This window comes from Heliangelus exortis, chromosome 8, assembly GCF_036169615.1.
Source record: "Heliangelus exortis chromosome 8, bHelExo1.hap1, whole genome shotgun sequence".
In the NCBI taxonomy this organism is placed as follows: Eukaryota; Metazoa; Chordata; class Aves; order Apodiformes; family Trochilidae; genus Heliangelus; species Heliangelus exortis.
In genome coordinates, this window is record NC_092429.1 from 2688102 (window position 1) to 2708170 (window position 20069).

At 39.6% G+C, this 20069-nt stretch overlaps 1 protein-coding gene across 11 annotated transcripts in view; it reads right to left on the minus strand.

Moving 5' to 3' along the window:
• Nucleotides 1-20069, minus strand: part of PATJ (PATJ crumbs cell polarity complex component) — a 147652-nt gene that overhangs the window by 78212 nt on the left and 49371 nt on the right. For all 11 annotated transcript variants that reach the window (XM_071749952.1, XM_071749955.1, XM_071749954.1 and 8 more), the window contains exons 18-27: nucleotides 17132-17341; nucleotides 16088-16210; nucleotides 12813-13184; nucleotides 11711-11831; nucleotides 11369-11525; nucleotides 9541-9612; nucleotides 8482-8659; nucleotides 7573-7683; nucleotides 6463-6540; nucleotides 3260-3377 (exon numbers count right to left, since the gene is read on the minus strand). In XM_071749952.1, coding sequence (XP_071606053.1) covers nucleotides 3260-3377; nucleotides 6463-6540; nucleotides 7573-7683; nucleotides 8482-8659; nucleotides 9541-9612; nucleotides 11369-11525; nucleotides 11711-11831; nucleotides 12813-13184; nucleotides 16088-16210; nucleotides 17132-17341 — 1540 coding nt within the window. The remainder of the gene's footprint in view (nucleotides 1-3259; nucleotides 3378-6462; nucleotides 6541-7572; nucleotides 7684-8481; nucleotides 8660-9540; nucleotides 9613-11368; nucleotides 11526-11710; nucleotides 11832-12812; nucleotides 13185-16087; nucleotides 16211-17131; nucleotides 17342-20069) is intronic.

A 20069-nucleotide genomic window follows, 5' to 3' on the forward strand; every position in this document is an offset into this window, starting at 1 on the left:
ATTACACTGGGTTTGGAGCTGAATAGTGCTAAAGATTTGACAGTCTCACTAAAAGAAGAAATAAACCAAGAGGATATACAATTTTCAACTGGCCCTCAAAGTCTTGCAAAAACCAAAGTACTCAATATTGGAAGTAATGGTGGTTCAAATGAAATTGAAATATAAAGGAGCAGCAGGTCTGAAACAAAGGGTCCTGGGTGCAAGGATACACATTAAAAAAAAAACAAACCAAACAAAGAAACACCTGGAACTGCTTTCAGGTTCCTAAAGAACTGAAACCAAGAGGATATCTGGAGTTCCTGTAATCCAAGAGCTACCTAGTAGTTCTATCCCCAACAAGGAAGGATTTCCTCTCTTTGGATTAAAATCAACCTCTGAAAAGAAAAGGCAGAACAAGGGACACCTTCCACCTAAACAAGTCAGCAATGAAAGTTACAGTTTCAGTGGTGGAAAAGCAGAAACAAAAGGGAGCATTGCCAAAAGGAAAGTTGATTTAGATCCCACAGAGGAAATTAAAATCAGTAACAAAAGGTAGTTTGGGCTCTTTGAGGGGAAAGCAGACAAAACATGGAGACTGTGATGCAGTGTGGACTGGACAGAAAAGAAAGAAAACTTCTGAAAATGGGAAGGAGAGTGACAATGCTTTGCTTTCATTTTCAGTATGGGGAATGAAGGGATATGAAGACAAAAGATTAAAGTATGGGTTGAAAGGAGTGACAAGCAAAGAGGAAAAATGTCAAGTTGAGCAGTATTTCTTGAATATGAAGGAAATTGAAGAGCAGCTTCATGACACTGCAGTTGTATTAATAAAAATGCTAAGAACCTGAAATAAAATCCATCAGGAGCTCAACCAGAGTGCAGATTCACACCTCAAAATGCCCACCAAGGCCTAATGGCACAGATTGACAACTACAGGGAGTAAGTTAAAGGAGAGAAATGTACCTGAGCCACACCACTTCTTCCTTTCAAGATAAAGCTGATCCTCTAAATAAGGAGGACAATAGATGTACCTCCCCTGTTCAGTGAAGTTCAGAAAAGTTGTTTACAAAACCAGCAGAATTAGGAGGATAAGTGGGTAAGGAATAGGTCAGCATGCAAATGCAAATCAACAGTATTGGCCTGGACTGAGATTTCTGGGAAAGGTACTCAAGAATCAGGACAGAAGTTATGGCAAGTAGTTCATAAAAACAAAACTGTGCTGGAATTTACAGAGAAAACTTCGTTTTTCAAGTGATTACAGAAGAGAGACTCTGTAAAAGCCCATTTCCCAGCTGCCAAGATGCTTAATATCATAAAGTACAGTCAGATCACTTCTAACATGCTTTTTACTTCAAGGGTTGAGGTACAAATTTAGTTTAAGCTTCCTTAGCTAGTTTTTTTATTATTATTATTTTAAAGAAAAATAAAGAGGGGAAGAATGAAATGGAAAATGCTTATCTTTTCTGCATTTTAAATTCAAGATTCATGGCAAAAATGGCTATTGCAAAACATTCAACCATAAAAAGGGTAGAGAGAAGGAGATTCATCTGAAAAGCTCTGTTTGCTGCTGCCAGATCTGGTAGGATTGATGAATTTAATATCTGAAGTAGCTTTACCTTTTCAGCTATTCAGCTCAGCTGGCAATATCATTAGAGAGAGCAGAACAGCTAAAAAAATGATCAAGCCCATCAGTATGAGATTATTTCAGTTCAAAATATTAACTTAGATCTATCTAGCTCTTGGATTGAGGCATCTCCTAATAAGATACATCAGGTGTTGGGCTACTTATTAGATATATCCTTTAACTGGGAATTATAACTTTAATAACAAGCTGAAATCAGGTTGCTACACTTGGAGGTTTACAGAGTTGGTTTGGAAACTCTCAATATATTCAATCCAACATCCATGGAGTCTGCAGTCAAATGGTTCTCCTGCTTACCACTCCCACAGAAACACTGAAAAGCCTTCTTGAGGTGACTGTGTGTTATATTCCAAAGAGATGAGATGAAAAACTCAGTAAGGGGGAAGTTCTGGAAAAACCTCAGTTGGTTCAAGAACTCACAGCTTTCCCAGGAAGCAACAGAGGCAGAGCTGAACACCCTGCTTCTGTGGCCCCATTACTGTTTCCATGAGAACAACCTTCCCAAATCCTTCTCATCTCCACCAAAGCAGCCATTTAAGTGACAAACCAACTAAACTCATTAATTATCTTGGCTTCAATGGCACACCATTGCCAAGGAAATCAGCAAGAGCAGCTGGAAGAGCTTTCCCACCAGCGGGCCCCAAATTAGGAGCTCCCACTCTGAATGGGAGCCATGGTTGCTTCAAGGTCAAAAGCTACAAAGGCATCTCTCTGCTTTGGCTTACCCCTAACTAGTGCAAACAAAAACCACTCCAAGACAAAAGATGATGAGAAAAATCACTGTAGCCAAAGAAATCACATCAAGCTCCAAAAAAAGCCCACATGTATGCTGATTTGATTCAGGAGAGTATAAAGATAAAAAAATAAAAATAAGGTAACTTAATTTTGGCAAATAATTTTGCCTGTAGATAGCTATGGATAACAGTATCCCATTTATCCAAAGTTGTAATTATTAAAGGTGTATGCTGGAACCTAAGTCACACTGCCAGAAGCTCTCAAACTGCACTGCATCCTACCCTTTAGATCTCTGCTCTTCCACAGAGTGCATTAAATTCATTGCAAAGCCCAGAACTGGACAACTGCAGACCCTCTCAGAAAAGGTCTTACTGAAAAAGGCTCCTCTTTTTTTAATCCTTTGTTAAAGGAGATCTTTTTTTGGTAGCGTAGTGAAACAATAAATCAGCAGATTTTTCTTTTTAAAGGGAAATATTTTGCTTGACTAACATTGTCAGAAATCAACTGCAGGCTTTTCTGGACAAGGACTGTGCACCAGTGGTTCTCAGCCTATGCCTGCCCACTCCAACTGCAACAACAACAGCCCAGCACAACATCTGTGCTTCACTGCTGACATCACTGCCAAAACAAGTCCCCTAGACATTGCTTAGACATTTTTAGACTGAAAATAAACAGAGCCCTTCCTACATCTCCCCAGAAGAGCTGAGCCACAGGAGCCTGGCTGTGAACAGGAGACCAGGTTGCACATCAGCAGCCCTTGTAAGAGCAAGGTTGAGGATCAGATGCTATTGTGGCACTGAGCAGTGCTTCCCATAACACAAGCAACACACAGAAGATACATTTTCCACAATCTGATTGTGTTCCAAAAAATTAATCTGACCTAATGACTGCAGCTCTACTCACCCTCTGTGCAAGTGTCCTCATCCTCCTCTTCATCCACGTTTGCTTCCTCTGCATGCAGTCTCTCAAGAGCTCTATAAGGCGGTGGCAATTTCATTGGAGGTGGAGCCCCATATTTTCTCTAACAGATTAAAAAATAAATAGTTACATGCTTTGCAACCTCCACACATGAGAAAAAAATCCTATACTGTATACTATATCAAACTGCATTGTATGAGTACACAGACAGCACTTTATTGCAGTGCTAAATTCTGCAGTGCAGGCTTTTTTATGCAAGAAAACAGAAGTGATACTGAACATCAAAAAAAGAAAAGAATGTGCATGCACATTCACTTGTTGACAAAGTGATACTGAGCATCAAAAAAAGAAAAGACAATGTGCATGCACATTCACTTGTTGACAAAGTGCTTGCATGTCATCATAAAAGGGAAAGTGTGAACGTTAATCAAGGGTTAAAAATAAACATTAATTATACCTCATTTCTCATTAAAGACTCAACAACAAAACTGTCTGGTACTAATACAAGTCACTTTGAAATCGAAAAGAACCTCCCCATCTTCTCAGTGCATCTAGGAATATTTAAAGGTAACAGTTCATTTATATATCAGCATAAATTTTAAAAAGAGATTTTCAATTACAACTCACAATAAAATTCTATTACCTCACATAAATAGAGGCAGCTCCTGTAATGATGCATGTAGCGGCGCATAAAGGATAGGATCTGAATTCAATGAAAACAGAGGCTGGTTGGTCTGAGCAGCTGTTTTTATAGCTCCAAGTAACTGGATCGTGCCTTACTTTGTTACATGATTTCACCAAATTACATTCAACTGTATCCCATGCAACTCCACTACTAATAGCAGGATGCACTTTAGAAAGGGAACACTGAGTACAAGAAGCCATTAGAGCAACCAGAATGCCAGTAATTAATTTCTTCTAGAGCTGGGAAATACAACTCAACACCCAAACAGCAAACTGGGAACAAAATTTTTTTCACTGTGAAAGTGAAAGTATGGATTTATACACATTGAAGCTCAAGATTTTAGAACTAGCAAACTGCAAGGCTATGCAGAGTATTTTTGTGAGGGAAGATATAGATCATCCCATCCATTATAAAAAACATGACAGGAAAGTCTGCATTAAGACAGCATAACAATACTAAATTAATTCAACCCAATAGTAGCAAGAGCACTTGGAAGCAGGACAGCAGTGTCCCCACAGTATACAACTCACTAAATGTGCTCCTTGATGCCAAGATGGGTAGAGCTGTGCAAAACCCAGCAGATCCAGGAAGCATAACAGGACTCATGCCCTACCTTATTGAGCAGGTACAGATGGAAAATCTGCAGCCCCACTTTCAGCTGCCTTTGAGAAATCAGCAGTATCACCACAATTTAGTAATAAGTCAAGTCTAAACGTTGACCCTTTGGCTTTTGAAGACCTTAAACATCTGTTAGAGAGTCTGTGTGAAATTATACAAGACACTGAAGATTATCCAGCAGTTTGTGATGGCTCAGAAGGACAAGCTTCTCTCCTCTGCTAAACTTAGCCCATTACTCCATGTTTTGTACTAAAACAGCTCTTCCCAGCACAGAGGCAAAAGCACAGTTTACACAGCCAACCAGCAAAATAAAGTTAGTATCTGGCTTGTCCACAAGGAGCAAAATTGTTTTAAGTGTTTCAGATAAATCACTTCGAGGGATAATTTTTAAACAAACAGATCAATGGAGGGAAACAAACAGCAAACAAATCAGAGAACACCTTCAGTACTGAAAAGATAATTCAACACACAGGAGCAGGCAGATTTTCCAGCTGGATGTGGCTGCTTTTAAACCAAACTTTTTTGTGACACTTTGAAGACTGGACTAGAAATATCACTGATTCCCCATAGGGATACAGCCTGGTAATCCACTACCAGCAACTCCTTCTACCTCAGAGATGCCCCTACTGTAGCACAGTGTGACTGCTTTGTGAAGCCACATTCAAAGCTAAAAGGGAGCTACATATTTATGCAGCAAAGCTCCTCTATATTCCACCCACCAGTTTACAGCACCAGTAGATAAAAAAGGCTTGAAAAAGATCAGGCTCCCTCTTTAACCTCCAAAAACTACACAACGCAAGAGACTGGAGTCCTAGAGATTAAAGGCAGCACACTGCAAGAGGATGAGTGCTTTTGAGATTAGAAATAAAGATAACAAAACCAAGAAAAGGGGATTGTAACTGCTTCATTATAACTATTATCCACTGGCATGAAAGCCTGACTTAAGCACCTCCCCTGATTTTTTTGAATGACCGAACCTCATCGCTTCTGTATCTGACAGGAACTGAAAGGAGTCTTACAAAAATTTTTTTTTTTCTAAATTTGTAAATTCCTTGCCTTTTGGAGGCAAGAGAGCCTTCTCAGTTAGCTACAGCACACCAGACTACTGAGCAGGAGCAAATGAAAAGTTCATCCTATTTGTACTTGGCATGTTAAACTGCACCAGGCAATAGTTATTGTCTCTACTAATTCTGACTCTGCTCCTGCAGTTCTGATGCTTGAAGCACCTCACCTACCCTCCTCAGTCAGCAAAACACATCAGCCCTCAGAGCAATCTGGCTGGGAATAAGAAATACAAGTTTTCCCTTTCTGCAGCCATTAAAATAAATTCACTGGTTTAGATCAAACATTTTTTTCTCTTTTAAATCTGCTGTGAAGTTGCTTGAAAGTTACTGTGCAGTAATTGCTTCACAATTAGCTGTCCAGCTACAGATCACTCGGTCATTTCCTTGTTTTACACAGCAATGGGAAATGTAGGAGACTCAGTAGATTTAATTATCCTATAACATGATTTTCCTGAACTTCAGCCAGTCTCAGATTAGGGATATCACTCGTGTACACGTTATTATTTCTCTGTTTCTGCTGAACAAAGGGAATCAATTTGCCTCCACGTTGAGCAAAGCAGGCACTTCCAGAAAGGTGCCAGTGAAGAACTGCACTAAGTACAGGGTTTCAGCACCCAGGGGAGACCCAGAGAACATGTGTCAAAAACCTGCCTTGTGCTTGGCAGAAATTTGGCAAAAATTACTCAAATCAAAAATATTTCAACAAAACACTTCCAATTTCATTTCAGACTCCAAATGGGTTTTATCACAGAGTTGTAATGCATGCCATTATACCATCTGATGTAGTAAAACTTGGGCCTAGCACTGAATGGAATAAATACCTTTTCACTCTTCTTTTCTTTGTCTGCATCCTGATCTTTGCTGGCTTTGATTCCCTTAGGCTGTACAGCAGTAACCACCTGAAAATAATGCAAATATTACACACATTAGAAAGGGCATTACAGCCACAAAACAAACATCCAAAATGTTAGGTAATGACAACAATAAAGCTACTCAGGGCACTCTTCATTTTGCCCCATGTAGAAGGGCATCATGTTGCAGTCTTTACATGGCATTCCTTTATTGAATTTACAAACATTCTCTACTTTTTTTTAGTGCTCACTTTTTGATATCTGGCTCCTAACTCTTCATTCAACTGAGATTTAAGCCAAAGTCAACAATATGGATGTACATCCTCAACACAGCTCAGCACGGACTCCTGAAATATCAGTTCTTATTATTTAGATGGAGACCACTGTCCATGCACACAGACACCTTCTGCAAGAGGCATATTTGGCCTCCACACAATATTTCTCTTTGCTGTTGTGTATTCTTTCAAAATGTAGTATATTCCCACTCCTCTGGCACCTTATTTTGATGGATGGGAGTTGGGACCACACAACACAGCTGAAAGGCTGTGGATGTCCAGTTTCCTACAGCTCACAGTTCAAAGCAAAACAATTCAAATTTCAAGTTATCTGTCTTTCCCTTAATCTCTCCAGGTTGACTAGAAAAGCAAGGGGCAGACCTGCAGGTGAACATTTATTTGTTCTGACAGTGTTTTTGGATCTTTTCTGGGACACAGAAAGGGAGCCAGCTTGGTTAGCATCACTGTGATTTTTGCTGGGGTAAGGCTTTTTACACAGGTGTGTAGTGAGAGGACAAAGGGCAGTAGTTTAAAACTTGAAAAGGGGAGATTTAGGATAGATATTAGGAAGAAATTCTTTAACTTGAGGGTGGTGAGACCCTGGCCCAGGTTGCCCAAGAAAGTTATGGCTGCCTCCTCCCTGGAAATGTTCAAGGCCAGGTTGGATGGGGCCTTGAGCAACCTGGTCTAGTGGGAGGTGTCCCTGCCCATGTAGGGGGGTTGGAACTAGATGATCCTTAAGGCTCCTTCCAATCCTAGCCATCCTGTGATTCTATTACACATGTATTAAGAGAAATAAACTTACTTTTGGCATGTTAGACAAACTCTGAACCACAAACACAACAGGATTTCCTGCATTCTTGATAGCTTCCACTGCTTCCTCGTGTGTGGCGTTTTGCAGGTCTACCCCAGAAACCTAACAAGCAATGTTTATTTTTATTAGGTAGTTTGTTTTTGGCACAGAAGCATCACAAGAGATCACACACATTTGGGAAGGTTTAGCATTATCTGAGGAAGGTACCAGAAGCAGTCAAAAGAATTTATTTTTAAAGTGAATTGCCATGATGGCTTAAGGAAAAGTGTATTGCTTTGTGTTCCTAATTAAAGATGGCCATGTGTTTCCCAGAGCAGTCTTTTTGATAAAAACAAAAGGAATAGGATTGTCAGGGAACACCAGACATAATGGGAGGTATAATAAAACTCTCAGATTTTAGCTGCTTGCAAACTAAACCTGATTTGACAAAATTTTCCAGAACTTCACACATAACTGATTTTTCAAAACTTCACACCCAACTCTAAAGCACATATGAGAATGGCATTATCAGCTTGAGAACCCACATTCAGTAATATTAATTAGGAGAAAAATAAGTTAAAAAATCAATGCAGAGCCAGAGATGAGAGCCAGGAACAGCCTTCTCCCCCACAGCACCTGCCAGAATCAAGGGATTTCCCCAACTAGTAGTTAACCAGACTGCTACTTATTCCAAATGAACACAACATTGCAAGAGCTCCATAGTCAGATCTTAAAAAGAGAAAAGACAACACTGGTAGTTTCTTCTGGTTTTCCAAACTTCAATTTTTTCAAATTTTTCAATTTTTCCAAACTTTCAATACTTCATGAAGTGGTGGTGGTATCTTGTCTCTCCCTCCTCCCAACCCGTTCTGACTTAATCTTGAGTTCTTACAATGAAAATGTAGCTTTATCTGCATTTACCTCAAGTATTTTATCTCCAGTTTTTAAAGCCCCTGTTCTTCCTGCTGGGCTGTCTTCCAAAACTTGTTTGATAAAGATCCCTTTAAGTTCTTCTCCATTCTTCAGGCGCTTTATGACAGTTTGTCCACCAACAATACTGATTCCAAGAGACACGTGAGGGTCTCTAAAGATCTCAACACTGAAAAAATACATGTAACAGTTTAACAGCTTGAAACAGTTTTGTAAGTAATAAATGAAAAGCTCTAAGTTAAGTGTAAACTTCTGGTCTTTCAAGATCCCATGCAGTAAAGAGATAAGGCCAGAAGTCTACAATTGTTCTCAACAGAGGTGGCTTTTAAGGTGGCTGAGACGACCTCACCCAACAAAAAAACCCCAAAAATCTGCTGCCAACCCATGCCCACTGCCCTTCCAATACATTTTAATTTCAGAGAAAGTCAGGGTAAAACAGGCAAGTCCTCAAGTAAGCACTCATCTTCTTTCAGTTTGAAGAAGTTGTTGGGAAATGGCAAATATTGCAAGAGGTATGCCAGACAGATAATAATTCAAAGCCTTTCATACAGCTTTCTGACCAGTGAGTTCAGTGTATCAGATGCATATTAATTAGCTGAAGCAAAAAATTTCTGATCATATTTTACTTAGGACCATGAAAACAATTCACCTAAAAATGTTAACAATCCAGGGAGGATGTGGCTAAAACTTGGCTTGGTGATTTGGAATTCTGCCATTAAGTTTAGCAGAGAAGCCATGGAAAAGGAGACAGCAGCACTATTTGCATTGTTCACACCTAATAGTTAATAAATGAGCAAGAACTTGTAGGTCATCCACAATGTAAACCCACCAAGCTTTCCCAAGTCAGCTGTATAAATAGAAGGCATAATTCTGTTGAACATCTGTTAAAAATTCCCAGTATCTAAGAAAGCCCAAGGTAGACAAGTATCTTAAAATTACTGGCAGAGGAGGAGAGGAAAAAAACCCAAAGAGAACTAATTGGGCTCACAGACACCCACAAAAAAAGACATAAGGCAAATGGGAAGAAATAATACAATCAGATGAACCTACGTCCGTGGTGGTCCCCAGTGGCTGAAGTTTGGAGTTTCTTCTCCTTCTCCTTCTTCTCTCTCAGGTAATTCACTAATTGGGGGCAGGGGGAGGGGAGAAATTAAAAAAAAAGCATCACCCATGCCAGGTCACAATTCCTTACATATTTTTTCTCTGGCAGTGAGACAGCAACGCCTTCTCACTCTGTCCAGTTTAAACCCAACGTGCAGAGTCAACAGACCAGACAGGAATTTTTGTATTTAGGTTTCAATGTCCTTAAGGAATGCTCCAGAAATAAACACGATGGGCAGACCAAATTTATAAGCTGCTTTGTGATACACAAATCTGTGCTGCATTTACTCAGTTGAAAAGACTATTTAAGCAATTAACATTTACTTTCTGATAAATATGCTCTGATTCTTACAGAGGGATATAAACATGATAAAACCAGTCTAGCCGACCAGAAAGCACATCATGATGCAACTGGGAGAAGAAATCTGGTGTATTCCATTAAACACCCCAGAACAGGGTGTTAATTAAGCTTTTATACTACATGTGCCTCACCTACTCACAGCATAGGAAGGGAAGCACGGAATTACATGCCCCCACAGGAAAGTTGTAACAAAACATCCTTGCACATGTTTTCTGGAGATCCTGAGAGCTGCACATGTACTTTTAAACTGCAAAAAGGAAATAGGATGGTGGAGAAATAGTCCCCTGGCCTTACTGTTGAGCTGCTTTCCCTATGAGGGAAAGTTAAAAATGAGTTAGAGGAGTTCTGAGGGTTTGAATCAACAGGGCCCAGAAGCAGATCCACCACCCACTCACCCAGAACTGGTGGGGGAAGTATGGGACACTGTGGAAAAAATTATGATCAGTGCCAGCTTGAGGCTTCTCAGCAGCATTGGGCAAGACTAAAAAGTCCTGCACAGGCCTAAGAGCTGTGGCTGAACTGCTCTTCCCAGAAGAAAGAAGGAAGGAAGGGGAAAACCAGGAGGCCAGAGCTGTGATGAGGAACGAAGGGGAGAGCTCCTTAAGCAGCACTGACTGATACTGACAGTAAATGCTACATCCCTCTCCTCCAGGACACATCCATACTCCTTTCACCAAGGACAGGTGATGTAGGTGGCAGAGCCATTTGCACTTTCCTGTCCCACTACTACTACTCAGGAGAGGGAAAACAGGAGGTAAAGATTCCATAAGGTTGTATGGCAAAAATTCAGTTATCAGGCAGAAGTCCTAGAACTGGCCATCTCTGTACACCTTACTTCTTCATACAGCTTTTGATGATTAGCCAGCAAAGAAAAGGCAGAAGAAAAGGCAGAAGAAAAGGCAGAAGAAAAGGCAGAAGAAAAGGCAGAAGAAAAGGCAGAAGAAAAGGCAGAAGAAAAGGCAGAAGAAAAGGCAGAAGAAAAGGCAGAAGAAAAGGCAGAAGAAAAGGCAGAAGAAAAGGCAGAAGAAAAGGCAGAAGAAAAGGCAGAAGAAAAGGCAGAAGAAAAGGCAGAAGAAAAGGCAGAAGAAAAGGCAGAAGAAAAGGCAGAAGAAAAGGCAGAAGAAAAGGCAGAAGAAAAGGCAGAAGAAAAGGCAGAAGAAAAGGCAGAAGAAAAGGCAGAGGAAAAGGCAGAGGAAAAGGCAGAGGAAAAGGCAGAGGAAAAGGCAGAGGAAAAGGCAGAGGAAAAGGCAGAGGAAAAGGCAGAGGAAAAGGCAGAGGAAAAGGCAGAGGAAAAGGCAGAGGAAAAGGCAGAAGAAAAGGCAGAAGAAAAGGCAGGAGAAAAGGCAGGAGAAAAGGCAGGAGAAAAGGAAGAGCATTCACTGAAAATCACGTGAAAACTGAACTTTTTCTCCATACCTGTATAATGCTGTTCTCGACTGAGCTAAGGTGGTAACTCTCCCAGACTCTTCATTCTTGGTAAAAACATAATCCTCTCTTTTTAGTTCTTCCTTTTCAACAGCTTCCAGATCAACAGCAAGCTCACAGCCTTTAGAGTCAAACCGAAGCTTTGTACCTGAAGAAGAAAAGGTGTAGATGTAAATTTCTGCCTCCTGTCCCTGCACCTACCAGTTTTCATTTTTGGAGACCTGCAGAAATCTTCATTGGAATATTCTACCATTTAAAATAATTTGTGGGTTTGGTATAAAATTTAATTTTGCAAATTTAAATTATAAGGTGAAAAAGATATTTCTTACAAACCTAAGTCCATCTTGCTTTTTGCTCCTGACTGAGGAGCTTCAGTATCAAATATGTCCTTTTGGTAGCCACTGTGTGCTGTTGTTCCAGAAGACAGGGAACTTATACTAGCATTTTCTTCACACTGCACAGAGGAAACAAAAAGTAATTAAAGTTAGAAAGGAATGCTATCAACTTATACAGGGTCATCTGACATGAAAATTGATTTTTACAGCAAATATTCACATTTTCTCAACTACATATTTATTCAGAGAAGTATGAAATGCTAACTGCTCATTTATGCACTATATTAAGAAGCAGCATGAAAAATATTGTGTACAATTGCAATATAAAGCAACTGGATCTTTCTGCCTGCAGAATTCAGTCAAGAAGTTCTTTACTCTTGCTCATTTGTGTTTTTTAAGTGACAAATATCTAACTGTAACATTGTGCACTCTGCTATTCAACTGTCACTAGAAGCTGCACTTTAGCCTTGCCATGTACATGGTGCATAAGGGGACAAGCCAACAAAGCCTGAAATTCTCTGTGGCTGTGATTTACCACGTCAGATTTTTTTATATAAAAGTCTGCCAACTGGAGGTAAGGGAATTAACAAAGACTCAGAAGGGAAAAATAGTATCTCAGAATACTCGAAGACATAAAAATAACAGTTTTGCTATTTATAAGCTCTGTCTCCTACTCCTTCAGCCACCAGTGTGCTTGCTACAACTGGTTCCACCATACCATTTTTCACTCAGCTGCATTATCATCTGGCTCTGTGAAGTGATTTGGATTAAAAATAATGAGGAAAAGTGGGAGCTCCTTTCACTGACACTGCTGCTGAAGCCCCTGGACTATTAAACCCATGAACCATTCTGCTGCTACTGACATGCACCTCATCAGATAGCAAAAAAGAACTGAACCCACAAGGCAGGGATGACTCAAGTACAGGATGGCTGTAACTACACAGACCACAGCCCCTACCTCACTCCAACAGTTAAATATAAAGGCACCAAGTAACCAAAAGAAGCTTCCAACTCCTTAAAGAGTTTAGGTCTGGAATTTGCTTTGAGGATAGGGTCCCATGGTCTGGGTACATCACTGAGACCAACACAGCATTCCTTACCATCTGATCTTTGTTGAATGGATATTCCAGGGACTGTTGTGGACTTAAGGTAACACTGGATCTGAAGCCACGAATATCACTGGTCTCAAGCTGCTTTGCCCATCGTTCTGTATCCAGGTCCCTCTCTGAAGTTGCCTTCTGTCCACATGATGCATTATAATTAAAGAAGTCTGAATCTTCTTCATACTCATCATCCACCAACATTTCCCGTTCGTCCTCCACTTCTTCTGCTCTGGGTTTCAGAAATTCATGCATCTCCCAGGACTCACTCTCATACTTGTTGCCATTTTTAGCAAGCTTAAATGACCTTCCCAAGCCCAAAATTGGTTCATCAACAAGTTCTTCTTTAAAAGGTGTTTCATCTCTGAAGCCCTGTATAAAACATTACAGGAATATAGATTTTACATTACGTTTCTTGCTAATGCTACGATTTTCAACTATGTTTTATGTTAGGCCCATATTAAAAGTACATCCTGATTTTTAAATTGAAAATCTTCTACCTTTTTGCATTTTCTAGAAGAAAATGGACTCTGTGACATATGATTTTAACACCAAAAGTAGACTTTAGGTTTGGTTTTTTTTTTTTCTAATATGAAAAAATTTAAGTTGTGCAGCTAAGCTGTTGCTGCTGTCATTCAGAATAACCAACCTGGACAGAAGTTAGGGAATGGCAATTATTAAATAGCACAAAAAAACCTACCAGAAAAAGCATATATAAACGCAGCTAAAGTATCTCTGTGTTCCAGACTTAGTTGCTGTCACCTTATGAATGCATGTACATTTCTTACAATACCATCAGTTAAATAAAAAACAGCTTGAGAGTTTCTTTTGCAACATTATCAGCATTAAAAAAAAAACCCAACATACCAAAAAAACACAGTCATTTGTCCCTCCCCTAGGCATACATTTTAACCTGGGAGAGAAGGGAAATGGATGACCCACAGCCTCAGAAATAAGACATAATTAAATGCTCATTATCTAAGACCCTTACTGTTTTAGAGAGAAGAGTGCTCAGCTTTCTAATGAATTCAAACCACAGAGCAACAATTAAAAAAAAACAAAACAAAACAAAAAACCAAGAAAACCAACCAAAGAAATGAGAGAAAAGATATTAAAACCCACTCTGAAAGATCTCACTTGCCAGTTCTTTTTCTGGGATTTGTCAAGAGCTGCCCCAATTTCCAGTGCTCTGTGTTTCTCCTAAATGGAATGGGGTGTGACTCACTGGCTCAGGGTGAGTCTGCAAAGGGATCTGAAATGTTGTGCCTTGCAGGGCAAACTGACAGCTTGGCCCCACACACCAAGTTTTTCCTCTTTCTTCTTCAGGCCACCAAGTACCTACACCCAAACCCAAGCTTCAAGCCACTGAAAACCCAAACACTAAAACCAACCTACAGATTCAGGGGTCCTCAATGAAAATGTTTTTCTTTCTGCTTCCTGCCCCTTTCCCAGACCCCCCAAGGTACTTCACCATTTTTGACCTTCAGTGTCAGAATTGTTTTGTTAGGTTTGAACAAACGCAGAAGGAAAAAAAAAAAAAAGCCAGAGGCTGCCAAAATGTTTGCATTGATCAAATGAGAGGCAGAAAAGAAAACAAGAGGCAGGCAAGAGCATTGGGAAACAATGCAATAATACTAGTTGGCACAAAAGCAGAACATTAGCAGTCTAGAAATTAGCACATTTTTCATAAGCATTAAACGTTCCTTTAATCTATTTGACCTGTGTACCTCAATCTACCAGCCTGAAGAGATTCTAATTCTCTCCATCTTTACTCCATTTCTTTCCCCTTCCCTTTGGCAGCATCATTCTCCAGACACTTCTGTAAGAGGCACCAACTTAACTGTTGCATGAAACAGTGGATGTAGCTCAGGAGCAGTTGTGTGCCCATCTCCTGACCCAGCACTTGGGTGTCTGGAATCACAGACTGCTGCACTGCAGCAGCAGACACTACCAATGGAACAGGAAATACTGCAAACATGACAGCAAAGTCTGCTGTTCTGGCATATAAAATCTTTTATTTTCAAAAGTCAGCTTTGTCAGCACTCTGCTAGTGTGTAAGAGTGGAAGCCATCATGACAAACCACTCCTGGCTCTTCTAATGAGCAGGTAAGATAATAAATGGATAGAAATTGCTCTGAGCTACTCTCAGTGCTGCCAGACATAAGGTAAAACACAAGCAAATACCTCTATGTGTATTTTGTACAAATTCATCATCCCAGTTTCTATATTCAGCAGGGACTTTAAGATAAAATATTTGATTTAAAAATACTAAACAACATTAGTTTCACTTAGGAAGCAGAGAACAAATCCAAGCTGGCAGAGGACTAATTGCTCTGCCAGGAACCCTTGCTGGGCACCCAGAAAACAACAAACTCCATTTTACATGATGCCAATCAGCAAGTATCATGTCCTATTCCTACATCTACCCAGTAATATTGCTCCTTTTGGTGGCTCTAATTTAGCCTTTCAGTATTAAAGAAATACTTGTATCCACAGACAGGCAGACATGCTAAGCAGCAAGAAAATTTAGAATTTATTTTTATTACTGTGTTGCAGTCTGGATGATCCTTTATATATTGTCTTTTCTGGTCTAAAAAAGAATGCATTTATCAATGTAAATTAATAAAAATTCTGCAAAGCACTTGAGAACAGATGACAATTCAAAAAGAGCTGCTTCCATCTCACTCTACACAGGCCAGTATTGCAATATTATTACCAATTACCCAGGTATCTGAGTTTTTTGCTATCTTTAGTGCCTCATCCTCCCACAAAAAAAAATAGACAAACCACAACACAATTATTTCTCACAAATTATGAAAGAAGAGAACTGGGCAAGAGAGTAAAGAAATAACTCAAGACCACAAATCTATGAAGAAGAACAGATTTCAAGCTCACTTTAAATACCAGACTCTTTCTTTGTTTTGCTTCATTATAATAAAAATTGTTCTGCTTCCATACCTTACTTTCTTTGTAAAGCTGAACCAACTATTAATGACTACTAATAACACAGCATTCCTATTTCAAATCCAAAGTAACCCAAGGTATTTTAATGACATAGTAAATTTGATAAGGCAGCCTGGGAACTGCATTGGTAAGTGCTATGCATACACTGAATGTTCACAATAAACTAGTATAGCATTAGCTGTTAAGAGTCTTTTTCAGAGAAAAAACATCCTGAAGTCTATCCTACACTAAAGACTTTATATTGTTTTTTTACTTTAAAACATTTCCTGTCTGTATAAATTTAAAGCTGAACTAAAGGAGTAACCAAATACCTGTGGTGCTTCAAGTATTATTGAGAAATTAATATTATCTGTTGGTTCTGGAGACTCAGGGCTGGTTTTAATGTTGCTGGTATCCACACTGTGCATGTTCTCCTCCTCCTCTCTGTTTTCTCCCTAAGAAAGGCAATCAAAATGATAAGTCAGGAAATCAAACCACAAAAAACCCACAGTTTTCAAGAAACTAAAATGGAGAGGAAGAACCAGCCATTAGAAAAAACATGGGAGTAAGTTACAGAATTATAAAAAAGTCACAAATGGAGGAAACAAAGACAACAGCTTTTATTCTTTTAAAGTATCAGTAAAGATACAGTAAGAAATAAAGAGATCTGTAGGAAAGAAAGAAAATCCAAAGATATGAACAGTGAGAGATCACTTTTTAGAAAAGGAAAGAAGATACATAACAGCCTTCTTACATTCCTATTGCACCACTCCTCTGCCAGTTTGAATTACAAGCACTTTCTATTAGATGGTGCTGTACTTTAATTAATTTTGCCTGGGTGCCCTTGATGAACAATACTGCAGTGTTCTCAAGTAAACTACTGTCTGTTCCAAAGCCCTGATTCTAGAAAAAAGAAATTTTACTTGAATTTACAGTCTTGACTTCAAACAGATTAAGTTTCTTCAACGTCAGTGGAGCCCAAGCAAGCACCTAGCAGTGCCTTGGAGTGAAATGGACTTCAGCATGTATTTAACTCATTTGCTGAGTTGCTCAAACCACGTTACACCCATGCACGAGGCCCAGTGTGTATGTTTGCATCTTCTGATTCCATGGGGATGTTCTTTCAGGAGGAACTTGAGAACAATGCTTTTCCAGTCAGATATTTTGGACATCAAGCTGTCCATTCATCATCCACCCCAAATTTCTGGCCACGTGGATGTGCATGCATAGCAAATTAGTTGCTTTCCCCATGCATACCCTGAATTTCATCCCCCACCCCTAATACAGCAACCCAAGCTACACGTCAAAAAATCAAACAGAGAAAAAAAGTTAAGAAAAAAAAAAAAAAGAGAAAAAAAGTTAAAACAAGTCCTTACCACCAAAGGCTTGCAGATTCCAAGAGAAACTGTACCTGGGGGCACAGATTTCAGCACTTCCACTGCCTCTGCTAAAGTTGCACTGTCCAAGTATTTCTCATTTACGAACACCAAGCGGTCACCTGGTGAAAGCTCACCCCCACGTTCAGCTACCCCTCCTGCCACCAAGGAGCTGATCACAATGGCTGTTCTTGTTGGATCCAAGGGATCCTGGGAAAAAAAAAAAATTCAAATTTAAAAAAGTCAAAGCCCCCAGAAAGATGATGCTGATTTTGACTGTGCAACAAGCACTTAAGCACGTTCATTGTCTAATTCTACAGACCTGAAGCTTGCTGAGATGGTCAAAAGGACTCTCTACTAATACTGCCAAGGCTTACAGTTTACAAAAAGAAAGGTTTGCACTATTCCATCACTTGCTAAATCCATTAAGAAATTTTAAGATCTGAAAGCTGCCTGATACCCTGCCTGCCCTCTTCCTCAATACACATACACGGCCAGGCAGACCTGCAAACAGAAAAACACTGGCACTTTTCCACAAGCCTCCATCCAGTCTGTTACATGCTAATGTTACATAAAATAACCATTCTGCATACAATTCAAGAGCTTCACAGCAGGAAAAATCAATGTTAAAGGACACCATTGCAAGATTAGAAGTTTAATTAAAACTATTATTAAACTAAGATGAAAAATCAACCCCAAAACGTTCAAGAAATTGCAGTGTATGTTTGTGTTATTACTGCAGTGTTCCTGCTTTGTCAAATCTGCATGACAACTAAGAGAAAACCTTTTCTCCTCCCATGAACCTTCTTTAACAGAAAACACAGGGGACAGCAATAGAAGAGTAATCAGGATTATTGCTGAAAACAAGAAACACTGTGGCGGTGAATACAGAATATACAGAAATATGAAGTAAAAATATACAGACTGGAGAGACTGCAAACTGATGCAAAGATACTCAGTTCACTTAAATTTTTTTCCAGTCCTGGGCTTTCTGTTGTGTCATGTATAATTTCTATGGTACATGGCATTTAGAAAATCATCCTCAATCCAATTAAATGATCAGAAGTTGTTACATAGTGGCAGAAAGATACACAAAACAAATGTATGGATGTTTTCATTTGTTTCCTTCATTGTTTTGTTTGTTTGAGTATTTTTAATGTTAGAATTAATCTTCCCCTCCCTTGCTAAGGCCTCATAAAGTTCAGAATTGTATTCACTGTGTCTTCAAATATGTAATTGTGTCCCATTTTCCCCTCAGGACTTGCATCTTATTCAGGGCACGGGAGGGATAAAAAAGGTGCAAAATCCAAATCACAAAGACCACCATGAATTCACCACCTCGGTGTTAATTTGAAAACAGGAATGCTTTCTTAACTCTTTTATTTTTATGTAACTATACATTGCTTTCCAAGGAAACATGTTTTGGGGTTTTTGTTAAAGCACATGCAAACATATGAGGTGACAAATGTAATATCTGCAAATGGCTGAAATTAGAGAACTGAAATTAGAGCTCAGCAGGAAGAGCCACACTCAAGCTGAATTCAAGTAAATCCACATTTTGCTAATATTTCTCTCCTTTTCTAACACCTAATCCTGCCATTTTATAATCTTCCTAAACAGTGGCTATCCACATTGTACAGAAGAAGCTTCCTTGTGAATATCATGTCATGATTATCAAGCCCAGCAACCTCCCTCTGGTGCAGGATGGAGTTCTGCCTCCTGAACCCCTGCCAACCTGCTGGGGCTGGCCAAGGGTTGTGCTCAAACCTGCCTTGCACAATGCCAAGGGGAAAGGCTTTCCCTCTGTGGCAAGCAGCAAGCCAGCCACAGATTCTGCATCCACTTTGGAATTTTTTAGCAACAAAACAAACCCAAATGCAGCAAGTCCATTAAAAGCCAGAGGCTTAAGAAAAAAAAATGATTTTAAGAGTGTTGAATTTTGAAAATGTAAAGTTACAGCTACCCTTTGTGTAGGGAGTCAGCTTTGTCTGCCCTTGCTGACAAAACCATGTGCCTTAACCATCCTGATGACAGCTGACCACAGAACAAGCAGTCTGTTTGCCACAAGACTTCTGAGATGGTTTTAATTTTTGGGTTGGCTCCAATGCAAAATCAAAATAACCTTTCTGGACCTCTTTGCAAAACCAGGGCTGTGTTGAGACAGCCGTTTTTGAGCAAGTAAAGCTCTGTCCACATTAGGAAGGCTTTGCTGATAGAACTAAACCAGCAAGTTTTGCTATCGTGGGCTCATCTTGCCATGGCAAGCAAGGTTTATGCTGGTTCCCTAAATGGGTGAACGCTCTCTCAGCAAAACTACACCTTTGCTGACACAACAGCTTTGATAATTTGACTTCTGCTGGCTTAGCTATATTGATTAAAAAATGAACAAAACCAAACCAGCAGTCATCCTTACTGATGCAAATAAGCTGACAAAAAAATTTGCATGTGAATGACTGGCCCGCTAATTATGGTGCTGGCTGAGAATGTGGGAGAACCAGGTTCAAACTGCTGCTCTGTCTGATCCAAAGATGCTTTTCTGGGGGGTTCCAGATCAGAACTACTTCAGTAGGACACGAGAATCTCACCAGTAGCTTCTTCTCTGTAGATATTCAAGGTCAATGGCCTAACTACTACATTTCTGACGAGAAACATTCCTGTTGCAACTTAAATTTTTTTCTGAAATAAAAACATTTTGGCTTTAATAAGTCATTATGTCTTGGTAAGAGAATTTAGCTGAAACAACTGTTCCAACCAGCTCTAACCCTCATGCTAACAAATGAAGATAGAAGTCCTGCAAACACAGGCAGCTAATAGGCAGTGAACTTTCAAGAACAACACAGTTATCATTGCTACTTTTTAACATGTAGGAGCACCAGCTGTGCATTGAAATTACTTCATGAGGAGCAACAGCAGCAGAAATCTTAAAGCAAGGGGCCGA